The sequence below is a fragment of the Cynocephalus volans genome, chromosome 1, assembly GCF_027409185.1.
Source record: "Cynocephalus volans isolate mCynVol1 chromosome 1, mCynVol1.pri, whole genome shotgun sequence".
In the NCBI taxonomy this organism is placed as follows: Eukaryota; Metazoa; Chordata; class Mammalia; order Dermoptera; family Cynocephalidae; genus Cynocephalus; species Cynocephalus volans.
Genome location: NC_084460.1, coordinates 42774982 through 42795402, shown reverse-complemented (window position 1 = coordinate 42795402; position 20421 = coordinate 42774982). Strand labels below are relative to the sequence as shown.

Genomic DNA, 20421 nt, shown 5'->3' with positions numbered 1-20421 from the left:
TCGTGGGCTGGGGAGCCTTTGCCAAGATCTGTGAGAAGAGGCAGGACAACGAGAAGTGAACACAAGGACCTCGAAATGAGCTGGTGGGAATGAGAGGTCATGTCCGCAGTATGCACCCAGTGTTGGTCAGCTGGTGCAGCTCGGATTCACTGGATACTCTCGCTTCAGTCACTTTGAATATTTTACCAAGAAGGGAAAAAAGTGGAGGCAGAATCCCTTATGTCATTTTTCATTGACTTCCTCAGCATCTGGAGGGAGGCTGGCACAAGGCCAGGAGAAGTCTGAGCCAGGGGAAGTCAGGAAAAATCGACCCACTGATGACTTGATCTGATGAAATAATTAGCTCCTGTTATTCTCTAGCCTCTGGTTGCAGAGCTTTGACTTCCATCCAGGGGACAAGCATCCTGGCTGGCGGGTTACAGCTGCCCAGGGGTGGGGGGGATGCTCAGAGACCAACACAGGAGCCAGGAACAGAGTCCAGCTGACCTTGTCCCCCAGCTCCATCCCCACCTGGCCCAGGGCTCCCAGTGCAGGCTGCATCTCCCGGCCCCCCTGCACCCTGCCTCACAGGCTCAGAGCCAGAAAGGCCCTCAGAGGGCACCTGGCCACCTGCTGTGTCACTGGGCAAATGAGGAAACTGAGTCTGGGAGACCCTTAGGAACTTGCTCAGAGATCCACTTCCAGGGAGTTCTGGTTGATCAGGCCAAATCTAGCCAGACTGTTTTTGAAACCCTTCTCTGCCACTTATGCAGCCATGTGACCATGGGAAAGCGATTTTAACTTTCTGAGCCTCAGCTTTCTTGTCCATAAAATGGGTACAGTAGCAATGGATGAATATGCATATGAAATGAGTTGACACCTGTAGAATGCTCAGTGCCAAGGTTGGAGCGTGGCAGGCTCTCAGCAAGCACTTGCTATCGTTCGTTCTGGTTTAAGAGAATTACTGTTTTTGTAGGGCATCCCTTGGAAATTGTCTCAGTATTATTTTATTACTCCATGTCTGTCCGTCTGAAGGAACACGAATGTGCACTTTAGTGTGCTAGTTGGTGCACCCACAGTTTCAAGTTCAAAGCACCCCGTAGTGTTTCCCAAGGAGGGACATGGACCACTGAGAAATAGCCTGGTTTGAGGACTGCTGTATGGTTTGGGGTAGTTCAGGGACCAATTACACGGCCAGAGCATTTCCCCTTTCTTTCCTTCCCATGGCCTCCCATTACCTCCAGCAGAAAGTCTCAGGATGGCGCTAATGTGCCTTGGCTCCTTTCAACACCTGCTAATCTAGCTGTTCAAGTTGAGTTACACTGTTTCAGCCTTCTCTGACTTTATTTGTGTAATTAGCTCTGCAGGGAAGGGATACTCATTTTCCATTTATCTTTGGATAGAAAGGTTGTGCTTTTTTTTTTTTTTTTTTTGGTTTGGTTTTTTTTCTTCCAAAATATGTGTTTGTGTTTTCATTGTAAAATGAGGCCAGTTAAAGAGACACATTAAGGGCCAGCCTGTGGCTCACTTGGGAGAGTGTGGTGCTGATAACAGCTAGGCCACGGGTTCAGATCCTATATAGGGATTGCCGGTTAGCTCACTTGGGAGAGCATGGTGCTGACAACACCAAGCCAAGGGTTAAGATCCCCTTACTGGTCATCTTTTTTTTTTTTTTTTTTTTTAAGGCACATTAAGCAAATAATCGTTGCAAGGCTGTGCAAATACAACAGAAATCAAAAGTGGGGTAGTTATGGGGAAGAAGCTGGGAAAGGTGAGTTCGGTGGTGAGGAGGAGCCCGCACCAAGCAGTCAGGGAGAGCAGAGTCAAATCCCATCTCTGCCATCTTCTCTCTTGGCTCTAAGGACAGTGATGAAGCCTCAGTTTTCTCTACTGTAAAATGGGGATGATAATACTACCTGCGGGAGAGGAGTGTTGGGAGATTGAAGGAGATTCTGCAAACAGAGTGCCTAATGTAGGACACAGCTGCAAGAATAGTAATAATAATCTGAGAATGGTTTACACTGTGAGTTATGTTCTAGTTAATCCCGTGCACCAAGCTCTTGTCTCAGTGCTCTATATTAACTCAATAAATCCTTCACACCCATTTTATAGATGAGAAAACTGAGGCACCAAGGCATTAAGTTACTAGCCCAGGGTCTCAGCAACTAAATCCAAAGTTCATGCTCTTTACCATCACACAATGTGGCACAAAGCAGGTACCCAGTACACAGTTGCTGCGGTGACGCTGGCTGTCCCAAGATGCATGTTTTGCAGAAGAGACTGAGAAGAAAGTCAGCTGGTCCCATGAAAGTCACAGTTCTCATGTCAGACTACATCGGTGCATCCCTGGCTTCCCTGATATTGTGACTCTCACCTCGGCTCTCTGCGTACATGTCCTGTGTGGGGCCTGCTCCCAGCCTCCCCTAGGGCTGGGGGAGATGCCAGAAGGGAGACGTGCTGTCCTGACCAGCCTAACACGGGACACAAGGACTGTGTTAGGTCGCTAAGGGAGGCGAACCAGGGCACTCATGGGGGCAGCTGGAGGAGGTGACTGAAGACGCTATCTTCAGAGGGCAGGTGGGGTGAAGGGCACAAACAAGGAATGACGCAACACCTGGGATCTAGCAATAGATAGGGGCCACAACCACCCCTAGACGTGATGGGGCAAGGGGAGGGAGAAGTGGACCCAGGACTAGAGAAAGCTAGAGCTGGCAGGACAGGAGCTGTGGCCATTCTAGAGAGACAAGGGCACTGGGGAGCTACTGCATGCTAGGGAGAGAGCAGAGGAGAATAAACACATTGATTTCCTGATGTCGGAGATAGGGTCCAGGGGGCCCAATAGTCGGCCTCAACCTACCCTGTCCTCTTACCAAGTTCTTGACTCCACCACAGGAAAGAATTCAAAGGCAGAGTCACAGTAGACAGTGAGAACAAGTTTAATGTCACAGAAAAGAAATACAGGTTCCACAGAGAGTGCAGCATAGCTCCAGAGACTGAGCAGGGCCCACACCGAGTTGAACGCAAGACCAAGAAATACACACTTAAAACTCAGCACAGAGGCTGGCTCAAGAGAGTGAGCAGCTTGCTGAAAGTAAGTACAAAGTAAAGTATACACACCTCAGCCAGCAAAGTGCGGGTTGCTTCCAGGAGAGCAAGCAACAACCCTGCCTTTGGCTGGGATTCGGCTTTTATAGTTTTACTACCTAATGAATATTCACTTAAGGTATGTAACGTAGTCTTGCACATGCTCAGTTGGTCTCTTCCCGGAGCATGTTCATTGGCCAAGGCCTGTCACAGGCACCACGCATATTCAAGAATATTCTGTGCTCTCTAGCACCTGGAGTGGAAGATCGTTCAGCTACCAGACTTACATAGCCTGGCCGTTCTCTACTGAGCATGCTCAGCCACCGGATTTGCATAAGCCAGCCCTTAGTGGTCTCATTTTCCCCGAGCTGGTGCTAAAAATAGGTCTAACTGGCAATGGTAACTTTCCTCTAGGGGAGGGCTTAGCGTAGGGGCCTGAGAACTCAGGGAGTGGCTGGAAACCCAGAGGCATGTCCTGAAACCCAAGCCCAGGGAAACTGAGCACCTCCTGAATCATTCCCCCCTCCTCCTGCCCTGCAGCCTCCCTGCCAGAAGCCAGAGAGCAGGGACGTGCAAAGGTGGGCCTCCTCAGGCACTGAGCAGGGCAGAGACAGGATTAGAAGGGACAAACAGTGTTTCCCATCCAGGATCCTTCCTGGAGACTTTTCAATGACAGCACTGCCCAGAGGACTCAGAGTAGCTGACTCCTTGCTGGCCTCTGAGCCACATAGACATAGCACCCCTCACTGCAGAACTCAAAGGAGCTTAACAGATTCTGCATTTCTCTATTTATCTAGATATTTATTTGTGCCAGGTGCTGCACAAGGTGCTGGGGACAGAGCTGTGAACAGTACAAACCCCATGTCTGCCCTTGTGGAGCTGACCCTCCAGTGGGGAGAACGGGCAATAAATAAGTTAATTGCAGGTTGTAGTAGTGATTAGGAGGGGGAAAAAAACAGGTTATAAAATACAGAGAGGGCTTGGGGTGGGGCCCCCACTTCAAATAGGGTAGTCAGGGCAGGCCTCTGTGAGGACGTAACATTTGTGCCTCAACCTAGCGGAGGAGAATGAACCCATCACAAACCCTGAGGAAAAACTCTTACAGTTATAAGAAATAGCAAATGCAAAGGCTCTGGGGCAGAAACAAGCTTGACTTGCTTGAGCAACAGAAAGAAGCCAGCAGGGCTGGAGAGCAATTGGGGGGAAGGGGGCGAGGTGGGCAAGGGCTAGGTCATGCCAGGCCCTGCAGGGCGTCTGCCTTTTACTCTGAGAGTGGTGAGAAGCGGGGAGAAGTCGAGCAGTGGGTACAGGACCGGCACCGAGGTGAGCCCAGTGTGCGCACTTGCACAGCCTGGAGCGGAGCCCCTCCAGTTCTGGGCCCTCCTGAGTCATGTCATCTGATTTGTATTTAGGAGGAACCTGCAGCTGCCCTGGGGGGATGGAGGGTGGGGGCGGGGGCAGCACATCCCCCTGGAGCCCCAGCTGAGTCCCTGAGCCATGACTTTGGGGCGGTGGCCGGGGTTTCCCCCACAGACAGGAGAGAACAACAGACTCCTTCAAGGTCACAGGGACGCAGTCTGACTGCAGGGCACTTGGTTTCCTCCCAACACCTCTGTGTCTCGTCTGAAATAAATGAGAGCAGAAGTCTATATCTGGACAGGACTCGAAGGCTCATTTCCTCGTGAAGTAGAAAAATGACCGCAGAGTGAAGAGCAGAGCGAGATCAGGGACCTGCTCGATCCAAGAGTCCCCATCCTGCCCCCTCACCCACCCTTTCTCCTGGATCAGATGTCACAGCAGAAGGTGACAGTTCCTTCCCCTAACCCTTTTAGCTCCTCAGTCCTCTTTTTTATCATTTCGTTTATTATTATAAGAACAAATTTTGTTATGAGATCTATTGACAAGGGACTTTCATACATATCACCGCTGGACTGAGTTCTTATAACAGCCACATCTCCCCATTTTATAGGTGAGGAAACTGAGGTCTCTCTCTGGCTCGTTCGTGAGGAAACTGAGGCCCCTCACTGGCTTATTTGTGGGGAAACTGAGGCCCCCTCACTGGCTTGTTCACAGAGATCTGTTCAAGCCAAGATTCCTTGTCCCACCCACCTACATCTGTGACCTGACTGACCTGGGGTCAAGGGGCTGACCGAGGTCACGGTGGGATATGACAATTCTTCCTCTTTAGCCTTCGATTTTCTCCTTTGTCATTTGGTGTATTCTGCCACTTAAAGCTAGTATGAACGCCTTTCACCCAGCTATGGGCTCACTGACAAGGGGCTTTTACAGACCTCTCCACTGGACTGAGTTCTTGTAATGGCCTCATCTCCCTCACTTTACTTATGGGGAAACTGAGGTATCCCTCACTGGCTTGTTCATGAGGACACTGAGCCAGCAAGTGGGAGGTCTGGGACTGAACCCCATGAGCTGTCCAGCCCAAAGTGGACACCATCTCCAGTCCCCAAGGGCTCATCCTAACCCCTGTGAGTCCCCCGCGGCTTGAGAGCTGAAACTTCATCTGCTCACATGTGCCCGCGGTGCCGCAGATACGAGTGACCAGAAGTGTCTGCTCCCTCAGATGGGCCACTGCTCTTCCTCTTTCTGGGATGGTCTGTTAAATCGGCTGGACTGTCCAGAGACAGGCTGATTCTCTGACTTGGTTCTTGGGCTGCCACCAACACATCCAAAGGATCGCTGGTTCCAGGGGAGAAATGCTGTCTGCAGAAGTGGTCGCAGAAGCCTTTTGTCTGCTATTTCTATCGACTCAGCAGAGGAAATGTTTTTCTAACTTGAGCAGAGTTAGCTTTTTGCTCCACCATAGCTGCTCCTGTTCAAAGACGATCTCGTCATCACAGCAGCCTGGGACAGTCATGCAGGCGCGAGCAGGGGGTAGCTTGACATATGTACTGACCTGATTCTTTTCCTCCTGCTTTAGATCCGTGTGTAGAGAGGGAAGAAGGAAAAGCAACCACAACACACGACTCCAGACTCCTGCAACCCTCAAGAAGCCACGGGTCTGCAAAGAAAGAAAATGGCCCCCCACGGCCTCCTGCTTGGCTTGCTGTCTGCGACCGTGCTGTCACTGCTGGAGGGCAGCTCGGCATTCCTGTCGCACCCCCGCCTGAAGGGCAGGTTTCAGAGGGACCGCAGGAACATCCGCCCCAACATCATCCTGGTGCTGACGGACGACCAGGATGTGGAGCTGGGTAAGCGTCCCCAGCAGGGCCCCAAGGAGGTGCATTGTCCCCGCAGGGCCACCGGGCTGAGGCTCCTGAGGCAAAGTGGTTGTGTAGACACAGAGAGTTCACTTCTAAGTGGATTTCAACCAAGACACAGGGGTTGCCTCACTCATGTGGGCTCAAAGCTGGATCCTCGAGGTTAGGGGTTTTTAACCTTCCCAAAGCAGAACCATTCCTGGACTTCTCCAGGGTCTTAAGAAGAGATGCTGAGACCAGGTCGTTATTTTCACCCAGTTTCTATTGAGGATTTAGTATGTACCAGGCCATCTTCTAGGGCCTGGACTTCACTAATGAGTAAGACACGCACGATCCCTATTGTCAGAGAGTAAGGGAGACAGATAGCCACACGACAGCAAGTCAAGTTAGAAGATAATTTCACGGAAGGACAAATGCCACTATGAAAATTGAGTAGGGCCGTGCACAGGGTAGTGGTGGAGTTGGGAGCTACTGTTGATTGGCCGTGAGGGAGGGGCTCACAGAGGGAGTGATATTTGAGTTGACACTGAACAAAAGAAGGAGCCAGCTTGTGGCAGGGGGTGGGTGGGGTGAATCCCCTAAACTTCCACCCCTCACACTGCTGCAGGCCCCTGGGAGAGCAGGTGTGGACAGGGGCCCTTTCCAAGGTTTAGCCCATGTACACCCAGAGCAGGCATGATGGGCGCTCATGGCTATGTGCCCAAGGTGTCCCCAGACCATAGTGCCAGTATGCTCCCTGCATTCCCCACCCAAGCCCCCCTGGTCCCCATCTTTGGCTCACTGTGTGACCCGCCCTCTGGCAGATTCCATTTCTCCTCATTAAACCCTACAGCAGTGCTGTCCTATGGAAATAGAATGGGAGCCCTAAATGCAGATGACATGTGTAACTTTACATGTTCTAGTAGCTACAACTTTTTTAAAAGTTGAAACTGGAGAAATTAATTTTAATAACATTTTAACTCAGTATATCCAAACTTTTATCATCTCAACTTGTAATCAGTATAAGAAATCAATTACGAGATACTTTCCTTTTTTTATATTGTTTTTGATATCTGGCATGTATTTTTACACTTAGAGTGCATCTCAATTAGGACTAACCACCTTTCAGGTCCTCAGTAGGCACCTGTGGCTTGTGGCTACAGTACTGGACAGCCCACGCCTTGTGCATTTCCCTTCTTGTATAAATTAGATTTCTCCTTTCACCATCAGTGATACTGTGCATTGTGAAAATCTGGTGAAAAGCACCCAAGGTAGAGAGAACAGCATATGTAAAGGTCCTGAGGCAGGATCAAGAAGGCAGATGTGGCTGGAGTCTGGAGAGGGGAAGTAAAATAGGAGACTGGAGAGAGAGAATGGAGCCAGATCTTGGAGGCTTTTGTGGGTAGGGATATACCGATCTCGTTGCTCAGTGAGGGGTCAGCCCTCAGCCTCTGCTGACTTTCAGAAGACAACAGATTATTGTTGGTGGCAACAAATGTAACGGTTTACTAGGTCAGCCTTTGCAACCTAAATCAGTCTTTTAGCTACCAAGATAAGGTGATTTATATAAAACCAAGTCACTTCTTGCAATGATTTGTATTAATGATCACAAATATAGCTTTTTCTCAAGGAGCTTATCAGTGCAAAAAAAATTTGCAGCCAAGAAGCAATCAGAGCCCAGAGCTTTTATTGACAATTTGACACCTATGATACCTATCTCCCTGGCAGCATTTAGAATGAGCCGCATTTGATAACCTCATTGTGGGGAGTCTACAGACTGTGGCCACAGGGGTGTGAGTTTTGCTGCTGGCAGAATTTTGCAGAGGACTTGCAGGCAGCACCTGGACCTCAACTCCTCGGTCTCACCTCATGTGGCCCCTCAAGCTATTTCATTCGTAGTTGTGCCTGGGAACTTGAGATGTCCTAGACATTCATTCATTCATCCAGCAGATGTTTATTAAGCATCTGCTCTGTGCAGTGCACACTGTGCCAGGAGCTGAAGAACTGGGGGAGGATCATTCCAGATGGACAGAACAGGAAATTCAAAGACACCAAGATAAAAATGAGCCTTACAGTGTCCTGGAGCAGAAAGAGGCCAGTGTGGAATGAGCCGGCCTGTGACTGGAGAGAGAGGAAGCCAGGGAGTCAGTTGACTGGGGCCAGGCCATGTGGGGCCTGTGGCTGTGGTGAGGGTTTTGAGTGCTATTCTTAGTGAAACAGACATGGATTAGAAGTCTTAAGCAGAGGGTGACCGTGACCTCACTTAGGTTCCAATAGGACCCCTCTGCTGTCATGATGAAATTAGGTTGCAGGGAGCAGGAGCAGAAACAGGAAGACCCATGAGGGAACCACTGCAGTAACTGGCAGGTGATGATGGAAGCCCGGACCAGGGCGGGAGCAGTGGAGCTGGTGAGACATGTCCCCACTTGGTTTATGTTTGGGAAATAAAATGATGGATGAGTTAAATGTGGGAGTTGAGGAAAAGAGAAGAATCAAGGGCAGCCTTTAGATTTGGGGCCTGAACCTGCAGGTGAGTAATTGAATTCCTGTTCTTAGAAACAGTACATTTTTACTGAAGCAATTTGATCTAGCTAAGCCTCATGTCTGAATTTGATTGTAATTTAGCATCGGTGACTCTTGAATAAAACCAACAGAATATAGAAACATGAGGAAAAGAGCTATGGGTGTGATGAGGACAGGGGAGAAAGAGAACAAAGAAAACTATGGCTGACTTAAAATATAAAGATTCATTCTCTCCATCCTACCAAATAGAGAAGCTGAGGCACAGAGAAGTTAAGCTACTTGTCCAAGGTCACACAGCAAGAATGTAGTTTAACAGGACTTGAACCAGAGCCATGGACTCAACCACTGCTCTTCTTAGCCAGTCTCCTAGGATGGATACTGAGTTGTTTCCAGATTGTTAGTGTGTTTGTTAGTTTGTCACTGTTACAAATACTGTTGCTGGGGATGTCTTTATATATACATTTTTGCACACATGAGCGAGTGTTTCTGAAAGATAAATTCCAGGAAGTGAACATGGTGGGTTTAGAGCCCCTCATGCTCGGTGGCATCTGTCAGCTCCCACACAGCTGCACTAAATAGCACAGATCAGTGCCTACAAGTCTTCCCCTCCACAAATGAGCCAGACCTTCCTCCATCAGTCAAACTGGCTTTTGAAGGAGGCTGAGCTTCTTTCAGGAGGTGAAGGATGGGAAGGTGGTAGTGGGGGGGATGATGGGCTTTTTATAAACCACTAGACAGACCCGGATCAATAATGAATGTTCCAAAAAAGCCCAACACATTAGCTCACAGTCTGCTACAACTGGCAAGCAGAGGGTGGTCCTAAAAAATTTATCATCTGCTATTTTCTGCTCATCCATGCGGCAGTTCTGACAGTTCTCTGGGCTGGAGACTTCTCAACTAAGATAATCCCAGGCTTTCTTCCAGTCCCAGGGCGGAGAATGGCCGTCCATCCTAATTAGGGTCTGGCTGAGAGGACCAGTGCAGGACACGCAAGATGAGGGGCTCATACTTTCTTCCTAATTGCAAGATGGGGGGTGGGGGCTGCACTTTGTATATTTATTTTTTCTTCCCTGCATGCACTTGACTCCCTGAGTTGTCAGTTGGAAATGTCAGATGCCCTGGGGAACTGGTTCCAGGAGCATATTAGTCAGTAAAAGACCTCAATCATCAATACATTTTCAAAGCAATTGGGAAAATCTCTGTGTTTAGATTATCCTTGGAGGCCATCAGGCTCTTTGCTGGCCTCTTCCGTGGGAGGGTAAGAGAGAAGTACACAGAAGCCAAGGCCTTGTTTGGACTGTGTCCTGTGTTCAGGGAGGCCATGGAACCAGTGGACTCTACCAGGGTTTACTGGTTTAAGTCAATTCAGACAAACCTTTGGGGTTCAACAGGCTCTGAAACACCAAGAGGCATAAGACATGGTCCTTGTCTAGAGCGAGAGAATTTTTGCAGCATCCCAGTTTGTTCTGTTACTTGAGATTTTCTATAACTGGATGATAGAGTTTGGATATGTTGTCCCCTCCAGAACTCATGTGGAAATTTGATCCCTGATGTGGCAGTGTTGGAAACTGATTGAGTCACAGGGGTGGATCCCTGACGAATGGATTAATGCTTTCTCTGGGGGTCAGGGGGCCTGAGTGAGTTCTCGCTCTATTAGTTCCCATGAGAGCTGGTTGTTTATAGGACCCTGGCACCTCTTCTCTCTCTTGCTTCCTCTCGCCATGTGATCTGCTTGTACCTGCCACTTTCTGCCACAAGTAGAAGCAGCCTGAGGCCCACACCAGATGCAGCCGTCCCAGAATCTTAAGCCAAATAAACCTCTTTTCCTCATAAATTACCCAGCCTCAGGTAATTCTGTTATAGCAACACAAAACAGACTAAAACACTGGACTTGCTTTTTGAAGCTTAAATATTACTTTAAAAGGAAGCTTTAAATTCTGACTCTAAATGAAAAACCAATATCCATTGCCTTAGGTAAAAGGCCACTGCGAAACCACATACAATAAAAATGGAGCAGTGTTTTAAATTTCAGCAAGATGCTGCCTCCCACAAGGCCATTAGCTGCAAGTAGCACCCACCTGAGACTTTCTCCTGACCTGATCAGCAGCATAGAGATTGGAAAAGGGAAGAACTTTCTCCAGTTGGGGTCCTACTTAAATGGGCGCCTCGTGACAGTGGCTCTTGTGTCGGAGGGTCAAAGAAACAGCTAGACCCCAAGCCCCAGAATATCAGAGGTGGATTTTCTACTGCTTATTTTCCAGAGGGTCCACACCAGGTAGAAATAGGTTGCCTTTTAGAGATCACTTCAGATTGTCAGATTTCAAATATGCCTCCCTCCATGACTGGAGCAAACATTTGCATCACAAAAGAATTCTTTGCCTTTCCGAACATCTTTAAATGAAAATACTCCCAGTTAAGGTGCAAGGGTGAGAGTTGTCTAGTCAGGGGTTCAATCCTCACTCTGCCCCTGACTGTGTAGCCTTGGGAAAGTTACTTGACCTCTCTGTGCTTCAGTTTACTCATCTATAAAATGGGGACAATCTGTCTACCTGTTAGGACTAAATACCTGGCACATGTTACATATGTGTAACGGTTTGCTCCCACTCTGATTGTTACAGCCACCCTCCTTTAGCACAGCCTGGGCCAATGCCACAGAGTACTGTTGGCCTCCAGCAATTTTTACATTTAAAAATTATTTTTAAATCTAAGTGTCTCATAGCAGTGAACAGCAGGGTTACTATCAAGTCTCCTTCCAGCTGACACAGTGGAGTGAGCCTGCTGGCCACACTCCTCCAGGATGAGCTGGCCGGGCCCAGGCACACACTCTGCCACGTGTGTGAGCCTGGTGTACTGACATCTCCCAAGTTTGAGTGACACTTGTCAGCAAAGTCTGCCGTGGGTTCTTCTGCCATTATTGCATGTTCTGGTGAACAGAGTTGCACTATCATAGCTGGCAAAAGAACACCCAAGTGGAGAGGCTGCAAAAATGCCATGGGAACTAGTATTCCAATGGCTGTAAAAACTCATGTATCACAACCACTCTCTGTCAGTCCGGATTCTCAGTTACACGTGACAGACACCCAATGCAAGCAGGAATGAGTGAACAAAAGGAGAATTTATTTGGCACATGTAAATAAAAATTCCAAGTATATTTTGAGCTTCAGGTATGGTTGGATCCAGGAGCTCTATCTCTGCCTGTCGTCTGTCTCTCCATCTCCCTGATCTCAGCTGTCCACCAAGTTGGCTTCACTCTCAGGCAAGCTCTCCATATGGCACTCCTGCTATCACCAGACCTATGTTAACAGTACTCCAAGCCATCCCATAATAAAATTCCCCAAATTGAGTGTCTTGGGGCTGGCACTCTGTATGACATCTGGTCAAGCATGAACTATTCCGGGGGATGGAACACAATGGTTGGCTGGACTGAGTCATAATGCACTTTCTTGCAGCCAGAGATGGGGCCAACTGCACTTGAACTATGAGTCCTTGGGTGGGGGGGGTTCTGTAAAAGAAAATTCAAGAGCTGGTGCCAGAAGGCGGCAGAATAGCTGCTGTGCAGTCAAGTCAGAGAGATGCCCACGACACCCTCACATGGCTGTCTCTGAACCAGTGTGCTCAAATTATGGCCGACTCATTCCTTCATCGGGTATTTATTAAGCACCTACTGTGTGCCAAAAGGGATCTGACAGCAAACCAAATAGACGGGTCTTACATTCTAGTGCAAGAGTCAGTTAGCAAGGCATGTAAAACCTGTAAAACTTAGTGAAAAGTGGTCAGGGGATCACTCCAGGGGAGGAGTGGGGAAAGGGACAACTGTGATCTTATGTTGGGTGGCCTCACTGAGAAGGGAAATTTGAGTAAAGAAGGTCAGGGAACCGGTCAAGGATATCCCTGGGGAAGAGCATTCCAGGGAATAGTATACATGCAAAAGCCCTGAGGCAGAAGCTGTCCCAGCAGGCTCACAGAGCAGCCAAGAGGCCAGAGCAGAGTGGCAGAGCAGTGTGAGTAACGGGGACAGGAAGAGTGAGGTCCAAGAAGTAATGGGGTGGTGGTGGTAGGGTACATCATGCAGGGCATGAATCTTTGAAACAGGAGGAGGACTTTGGCTCTCTGAGTGAGATGGACACCAGTGCAGGACACTGAGCAGAAGAGGGACATCATCTGATTTATGTTTTAATATGACCCCTCTGGCTACTATCTAGAGTATAGACTAAAGCAGTATATTAAAAGGAGGGTAAGGAGTCTGGTGAGGAGTCTACTGCAACAATCCAGGCACAAGATGATGGAGGCTCAGACCAGTGTGACGAAGGTGCAGTCAGATGCTGCACATATTCAGAGGTAGAGCTGATGAGATGTGCTGATGGATCTGAAGTGGAGTAGGAAAGAAGAGTGGAGAACGACTGCAGGGCTTGGCCTTGGATGGGTTTTCTGTTTACAGAGATGGGGAAAGCTCAGTTCTGCGCCTGGGAAGTTGCAGGTGCCTGTGGAAAGCCAAGAGGAGCTGTCCAGTAGGCAGCTACATGAGAGTCAGAAGTGTGGGAAGGGCCCAGGCCTGGATGGCCCTGGGGTGGGGGAGGGTGGAAATTGTGTGCAAATTGTGTACTTGTTTGTGCTTTCCTGGATCTGAGACCTTCACCAGATTCTCAGAGGAGTCTGTGATCCTGAAAGTTGCCAGCCCCCAGCTCAGAGGCCTGCCTTGTGGGAGAGGCAGGCATTTGAGAGAAAGGCCTGGGAGGGTTCAGGCCAGTCCCCTGTTTTCCACTTTCCATCTGTGAAAACCAGGAAACCACACCCTGTGCTGCGGACTGATATCCAGGAGATCGATTCTAAACCACAGGCTCAAGTACTCTATAGGGGCCAAATGGCTGGAAGCCCAGAACAGCATGCCCAGATTCCAGACACCAGAGAGCAGTGGTAACTTCCACCTCAGCCTCTCTGAGATCTCACCTTCTGACATTCCTGCCACTGCTCATTAGAGGAAGAAAAACATGTGGACGTAGCTTATCTCAGGAAGAAGGCTCACTTGGACCCACCCTCGTATTCAATTTGCCAAGCACATTCCTGCAAGATTTTTTCTTACAATTCAACAACACTTGGGAGATTACTTGAATTCTGGAAGCTAAGTGTGTCAGGATTAGGTTTAGCTGCATGCACAAAAAAATGTACAATAACAGTGGCTTAAACAAGACAGATTTTGCTTCTCACTCACGTAAAAATGTATAAGGTTAGCAGTCCAGCATTGGCATGGTGGCTTCAACGTTTTCAGGGACCCAAGCTCCTTCTTTCCCTTTCCATTCTATTGTACTTACTGTGAGCTTCCATCTTCAAAGTCACTTTGTGGTTCAGAATGGCTGCAGGAGCTCCAGCTGTCACAGCCACATTCCAGATAGGAAGGAAGAAGCAGAAGGGCAGAAAGGGTGGATCTCCCAGTTAAGTCAACCTCCTTTAAGGATCTCATTCTAGAAGTCACATGCAACATGGGCAGAACTTATTTACTTAGTCACATAGTCTCAGCAAGAAACATGGGGCACATGTAAATTTGGATTAGTCAAGGAGGGATTAACTGTTTTTTTGCTAAGGTGTGAGCAAGTGTAGTGAAACCACCAGGGATAGTTCAGTGCCCCAAGGCTAGTTAGTAATAGTGGGGTCCTCTGTACCCCAAGACTGAGAGATGAGGGGAACCTGGAGACAGAGGGCCACCCTACAGGAGCTGTCACCCTCTGTTGACGCCACAGGGAGGAAGATGGAGGAATCCATACCCCAACCTTACTTCTTTCAGTGATCTCCGGCCAGGGCTCCCCACAGGCCAAACCCAGGTCAAAGCTGGAGGGTAAGGGAGCTTGTTGGTGTACCCTAATCCTGGCCAGCTCCCTGGAACAGACAGCTGGGCAGAAAGGAGTCTGGAAGACAGAAGGGAGGACTGCTGGCATGTTTAGCTGCAAGAGAGTCTGGGAAATGTAGTCACCTAGCCAGGTGCATGGGGAAATAAAATCAGGGCCTGTTAAGGAGGAAGGGGAAACAGATATTGGTGAGAAACCCGGGGTCTCAGCCACACCAGAAATCAGCACCAAGGGTCCCAGTGAGGGGCAGCGCCTCTAGCATGGGTGTGTAGTTGTATGGATGGACATGGGTGAGACCTGCATGGTGAGGAGACTTGGAATCCTGGGGAAGGAACGTGACAGGCAGACGGATGGCAAGTGCAGGGGCACTGTGGCAGGAACAGGCCTGCCAAGAACCAGGGACAGAGGGGAGAACAATGTGGGTGCAGACAGAGAGGAGATGTGGGAGATCACGCGGGCTTTGGGAGGCCGAGCAAGCGAGTCTGGGTTTAATTGCTGGGTTTAATTGCGTGGCCAATGGAAGGTCACTGAAACCTGAGCAGGTCAGGTAGGCACGGTTGATGTTTTCAAAGACTCACACTGGCTGTGGTGGAGAGTGGTAGCCCAGGGACAAGAGTGGAAACCGGGGGACCAGTTAGTGGTTGCCATGATCCAGGGGGAGATGCTGGTGGCGAGGGGCAGGGCAGGGGCACTGCAGAGGGAGAGAGGTGGGTGGATTCCAGGCCTGTTTGGAAGGTTGGCAGGGCTTCTTGATGGATTCTGGTGGAGGGGAGGGAGGAGAATCAGGATGACTCCTAGGTTTTTGGCTGAGCAGTTGGGCAGATGGTGGTGCCGTGTACAGAGACAGGAAGGCTGGGTCAGGAGGAATGGGATTTCTGGCTTAGGACAGACATTAAGCTGCTTTGCAAATATCACTTGCCGGGCCATTGGCTGGATGACTGGCTCTGTGTAGCCCCACTGAAAAGTGGGGAAAACACCCTGGAAGCCCCACCTCATTGAATAAATCTCCTCTGCCAAGGAGGGAGAATTGTAGAATTACAAGTTAGAGGACTTTCTGGGTAGAGCTTCCCAGAGAGGAAATGACCAGTGACTGCTGAGTCCCATTGATTATACCCATGTCCCGCCCTTTCCCAGGGACCACTCTGTCACCTCCCCTCCATTGACAATGACCATATCAGAATTTTATCCTAGCAGCTGTGCAACCAGAGTCAGCAGAAGGCAGAGGAGAAAAAACTAACTGCATGACAGCTCAGTGCTTATTAATGAAATTCCAATACTGCTCCTCAACATCTGCTTAATTGATTTGGGGTTTAGGAACCAATTTTTAGAACTTGACTTTTCATAGCTAAAACCAGCAATAACATTTGGCTTAACTTTGTAATATCCAAGAGTCAGGAATGGTTCACCTTTGCACCGTGGGGAGGAAACCTCATCTGAGAAGCAGGTCCCGGAAACCCAGTGTAATTATTCTGGATTGAGTTACAGGCATAGCAAAAGTTGGCACCAGCTGCAGAGAGCAAGTTACTGCAGAACAAGGGAGTCCCTCTGCCCAGATGCATCCAGAGCTATTCTGGGGCAGTTGATTGGGTCAGATGGGCCCAGCCTGCTGTGGCCATTAAACGGGTGCTGCCATAGGTATGGTCAGGCAGCTCCCAGCTGATCCTGTGGCATCACAGACATTCCAGGGACACTTGAGGGCTGGACAAGGGCTGCCAAGTGAATTCCAGCCTGGTGGACAGACACCAGCAGCCGGAGGACTGTGCAGGATACAGGTGCTTCCCCGCCTGTGGCCTGAGCTCACGGCCCTCAACCCCCTGCCTGTCCAGGTCTCAGCTCTGCTCCAGCCCATACCCAGACCCACAGCCTCTCTTCCCCTGCTGAGCACCACAGTAGAGTGTTACCTTTGCAGGTTTCTTTAGCCGGTCCCTTCAGCTAGAGTAGAATTGGCTAAGGGTTGCAAACTCAGTGCCTACAGGGCCAGGCAGGTACTGCAAAGGAGGAAGTGGGCATGGCAGGGGCCGTGGAGAACTGGAGGGGACCCTTCTAAAGTGGGCCCTCAAAACTCAGGTCCACCCAACCATGGGCCCGTCAAGGCCAGATCTTTGTATTTTTCAAGCAAAGCCAAAAAGCTGAATTGAGGTACAATCTCCCAATTAAAAAAAAAAAAAAGTTAGCAATTATTTTTCAAATATTTTTGGGCAGACCTAACTCAAACACACATGCAAACAGGATTCAGTCCAGTGGGGCTCAGTTTGTGAACTCTGTTAGATGATACTTAGGTACTACAATAATAAAATGTTTCAAAGCTAACACATATTAAGTGCTTTCTGTATGCCGAGCATTGAACTAAAAGCTTTATATTCCTCTTAATTAAAATTCAGAACAGTCCTGGGAAGAAGCCACTGTTATTCTCCCCACTCTGCAGATAAGGAAACTGAGGTCCAGGGGGTTAAATCATTTGCCCAAGGTCCCTGGTGAAGAGGAAGTAGCAAAATCAGGATTCGAACCCAGGCCTTCTGCCTCTAGAGCCCTTCCCTTCCTGCTGGGAATGGTGACCAAGAATATTATACAATTGTCCCACAATTTCATAGTCAAAAGAAACCTTATACCTAAAGTTATCTAGGGAGGGAAACAGAAGCCCAAAGAAAGTAGGTGATTTAAGGCAGCTCACTCCTTATTCTTTGGCCTCTCGATTCTGTGCTCTTTGGTATCCAAAGCCTAGAGATGAGAAAGGACTACACACCCACATACATATTTAGTGGCCGAACCCTTTTAACATACAAAACTAAACAGGTAGGAGAGGAATCACTCAGGAGAAGTGTCTGTCCCCTTCCTCCTCACCCTGCCCCCAGACCAGGTGGCCCTTCCTCAAGGTCCCGCTCCTCAACCCCGGGAGAGAAGGCATAGCTTGGGAACCCCAGGAGCAGAGCCAGGTGCAGTGTAGCAGGTGACACGTGGGCCAAGTCAGAGAGGCTCTGTGTTTCTGGGTCATGTGTAGAAAAGCATCTGTGCTGCCTTCTTCTCCCTAAATCCCAGGGCCTGCCTCACATGGGGGTGGCAAACAGCAGTCCTGCAGACACAGCCGGGGAAGCCAAATCCTGCTCGCTCCCATTTTCCTAGAAACCTGTGGCCTTCCCAGCTCCGTTTCTAATAGAGATATGAATATAAAATATATTTCACCTTTTTCTTTAACTCTGTAGGTAGAAAAAGAACAGCATGTGTGGTGGATAAATGACAGGGACACCAGCTTGAGTATTAAGGATCATGGGGGTGGTGGGGTCTGCAGTGAGCTGGGGAGCCCAGGCACCCTCTAAAGGGGCAACTGTGTCCCAGCGCTAGACGATCATGCCAGTGCGGACAGATTTCCCACCTTTTTTCCAAGAGAAGCTAGATATATAAATCTTTATGGAAAATCCAGGGCTAACTTCTCCATTATGCTCAGAAGGTACAGTGCTGGGGATCCACGATCTTTTTAGTGGCCCATGAAAATATCTTAAGTCCTTTTAAAATCAGAAGAAAAAATAAACTGTAAGTAAGCAGAAAAAGTTTTGATATAGGATATTAATATACTTATGATAGGGTTACATCCCAATCAGACCATAGTAAGTTGAAAATACTGTAATACATCTAACCTTCCGAACATCATAGCTTAGCCTGGCCTACCTTAAATGTGCTCAGAACATTTACATTAGCCAACAGTTGGGCAAAATCATGTTACACAAAGCCTGTTTTATAATAAAATGCTGAATATCCCATGTAATTTATTAAATACTGTACTGGAAGTGAGAAACAGAATGGTCGTATGGGTGCTCAAAATACAGTTTCTACTGAATGCGTGACTGTGGTAAAGTTGAAAAATCATAAGCCGAACCATCATAAGCCAGAGACCATCTCTATTCATCTTCATATCAACACAGTCATAAAATATAGTTGTTAGTATTTTTTTACAGAGGAAGGAGCCCATGAAAGCAAAGAGGCCGTGAAAGTTCTAATACAGCCCCAGAAAAATGTCCTAATTTTTAAAATATGGGCAAGCGCATTCTTTATGCCCTGAAAAAAATAATTCAACACTTCTGTGGGCAAGTCCAGCCTGTAGACCTTCTGACTATGACCTGTTTTATAGTATTCAAAGGCACCCGTGGTCTCTGCAGAGATTGGGGGGCCTTGCCTAAAGGCCTCCACTAGAACATTCCATGCTGTATGATCTGTTTGCCAGATAAAAGGCACAGGTGCAAAGGCCGCATGCATTGTGAAGCTTTCACTCTTAGCCTGTTTCCAGTCAGGTTTTTTTTTCTCCCAACATCTCCAAAGTATTTAAAATTACATGAGTCAAACTGTTTCACTTTAAAATATTCAAATAATTCAGAGCAAAGATAGCCCTTTACTCCCTATCCACCACTCACAGTGCTCACCCCAGAGCAGCCATCTGCTGTGGTGTCTCCCCTAAGAACGTTTTCTCTTCATTTACTCACACAAAGAACCAAGAAGAGCAGTAAAAAGCAAAAAGAGGGGATGGAAGGATCTTACTCAATGAAGTCTAGAGAAAGCCTCGCTGAAGAGGTGGTGTTTTGCAGAGACCTGAGTGCAATGAGGGATTGAGTCTAGGCTGAGGAGCCCATGTGCAAAGGTCCTGAGGCAGGAGCATGCCTGGCATGTCCGAGGAGCAGCAAGGGGGCCAACATGGCCAGCCAGAGCAGAGGAGAGCGACAGAGAGAGGCAGGAATTGCGGCTGGGGAAAATGAGCGTCCAGATCACACAGGGCCTTTTAGGCCAAAGGCGGACTGTAGCTTTATTCTGAGCAAGATGGAAATCACTGGAAGAGTTTGAGCAAAGGAAGATGGTGATATGACTTAATATGTTCAAAGGAGCCCTTTAGCCACTGAATGGAAAACAGCATAGGGGAAAAGGGTGGAAAGGGAAGACAATTTAGGAGGCTACGGTAGCAGTCCAGGCAAGAGGCGATGGTGGTAAGATGCAGACTTAAGTCAATGCCGTGAGATTACTGACTCCAGCTTCATTTTTTCCCCCTGCCTCAGTCTACCCCCCAGTACTTTCCCAAGGAGGCCCTGATATCCCAGGCTTTAATTATTTACCTGTAATTTCAAGAAAAACATAGGAGGGCATTATCTTGTTAGTTATCTATCAAAACCAGTGTCTCATGTGCCACCCACGTTGGGGGCTGCAGAATTTTGTCTTCTAGGAGCCCAGTGTGCCTCTGCTCCCAGCTGCCGCAGGTCTCTAGGGCAGAAAGCAGATAGGAACCACCTAAGCCCCTGCAGTGGCAAAGTTTGGGCCGCATTTGAATCTTGAAAGTTCCTGGCACCTACTAAGTCCCCACTGATAGCAGCTGCTCTGACCCAGGCCATGCAGGAGACCATTTTAGGTGGGAGCTCAACAGACATTGACTTTACCATTTACATCGTGCATCAAAAAATACGTTTCTAGCATATTAAATCCATAATTTCACATAGTTACTTGGGTTGAGATTAATGGTTGTTTTTTAAGTGACTTTATAGAAAAATATCAAATAAATACCACCACCTCTCACAAAAGCAATCCCAACAGAGAGAGCAGATGGGGGTCACAGGGCAACACTGAGTTCTTGCAGTCGGGTCGTTTCAGCCCCAGAATGTAAGTCCCATCAGTCAGGATGGGGGATGGGGACTCCCCAGCCAATCAGTCACAGACCAAGGTGTCAAGGTGACTTCACCCCAGCCCAGCGCAGTGGGAAGGTTTGGTCACGGAAAGAAACCAGGTCTGTTTTTGTGTACAGGTCCCTAGATTTATGTTGGACAAAATAA

At 48.5% G+C, this 20421-nt stretch overlaps 1 protein-coding gene across 1 annotated transcript in view; it reads left to right on the top strand.

Annotated features, from left to right (window-relative positions):
- Positions 1–6094: 6094 nt before the first annotated feature.
- SULF2 (sulfatase 2) overlaps positions 6095–20421 on the top strand; it is a 90707-nt gene continuing 76380 nt past the window's right edge. Inside the window, exon 1 of the mRNA XM_063091715.1 lies at positions 6095–6269. Coding sequence (XP_062947785.1) covers positions 6095–6269 — 175 coding nt within the window. The remainder of the gene's footprint in view (positions 6270–20421) is intronic.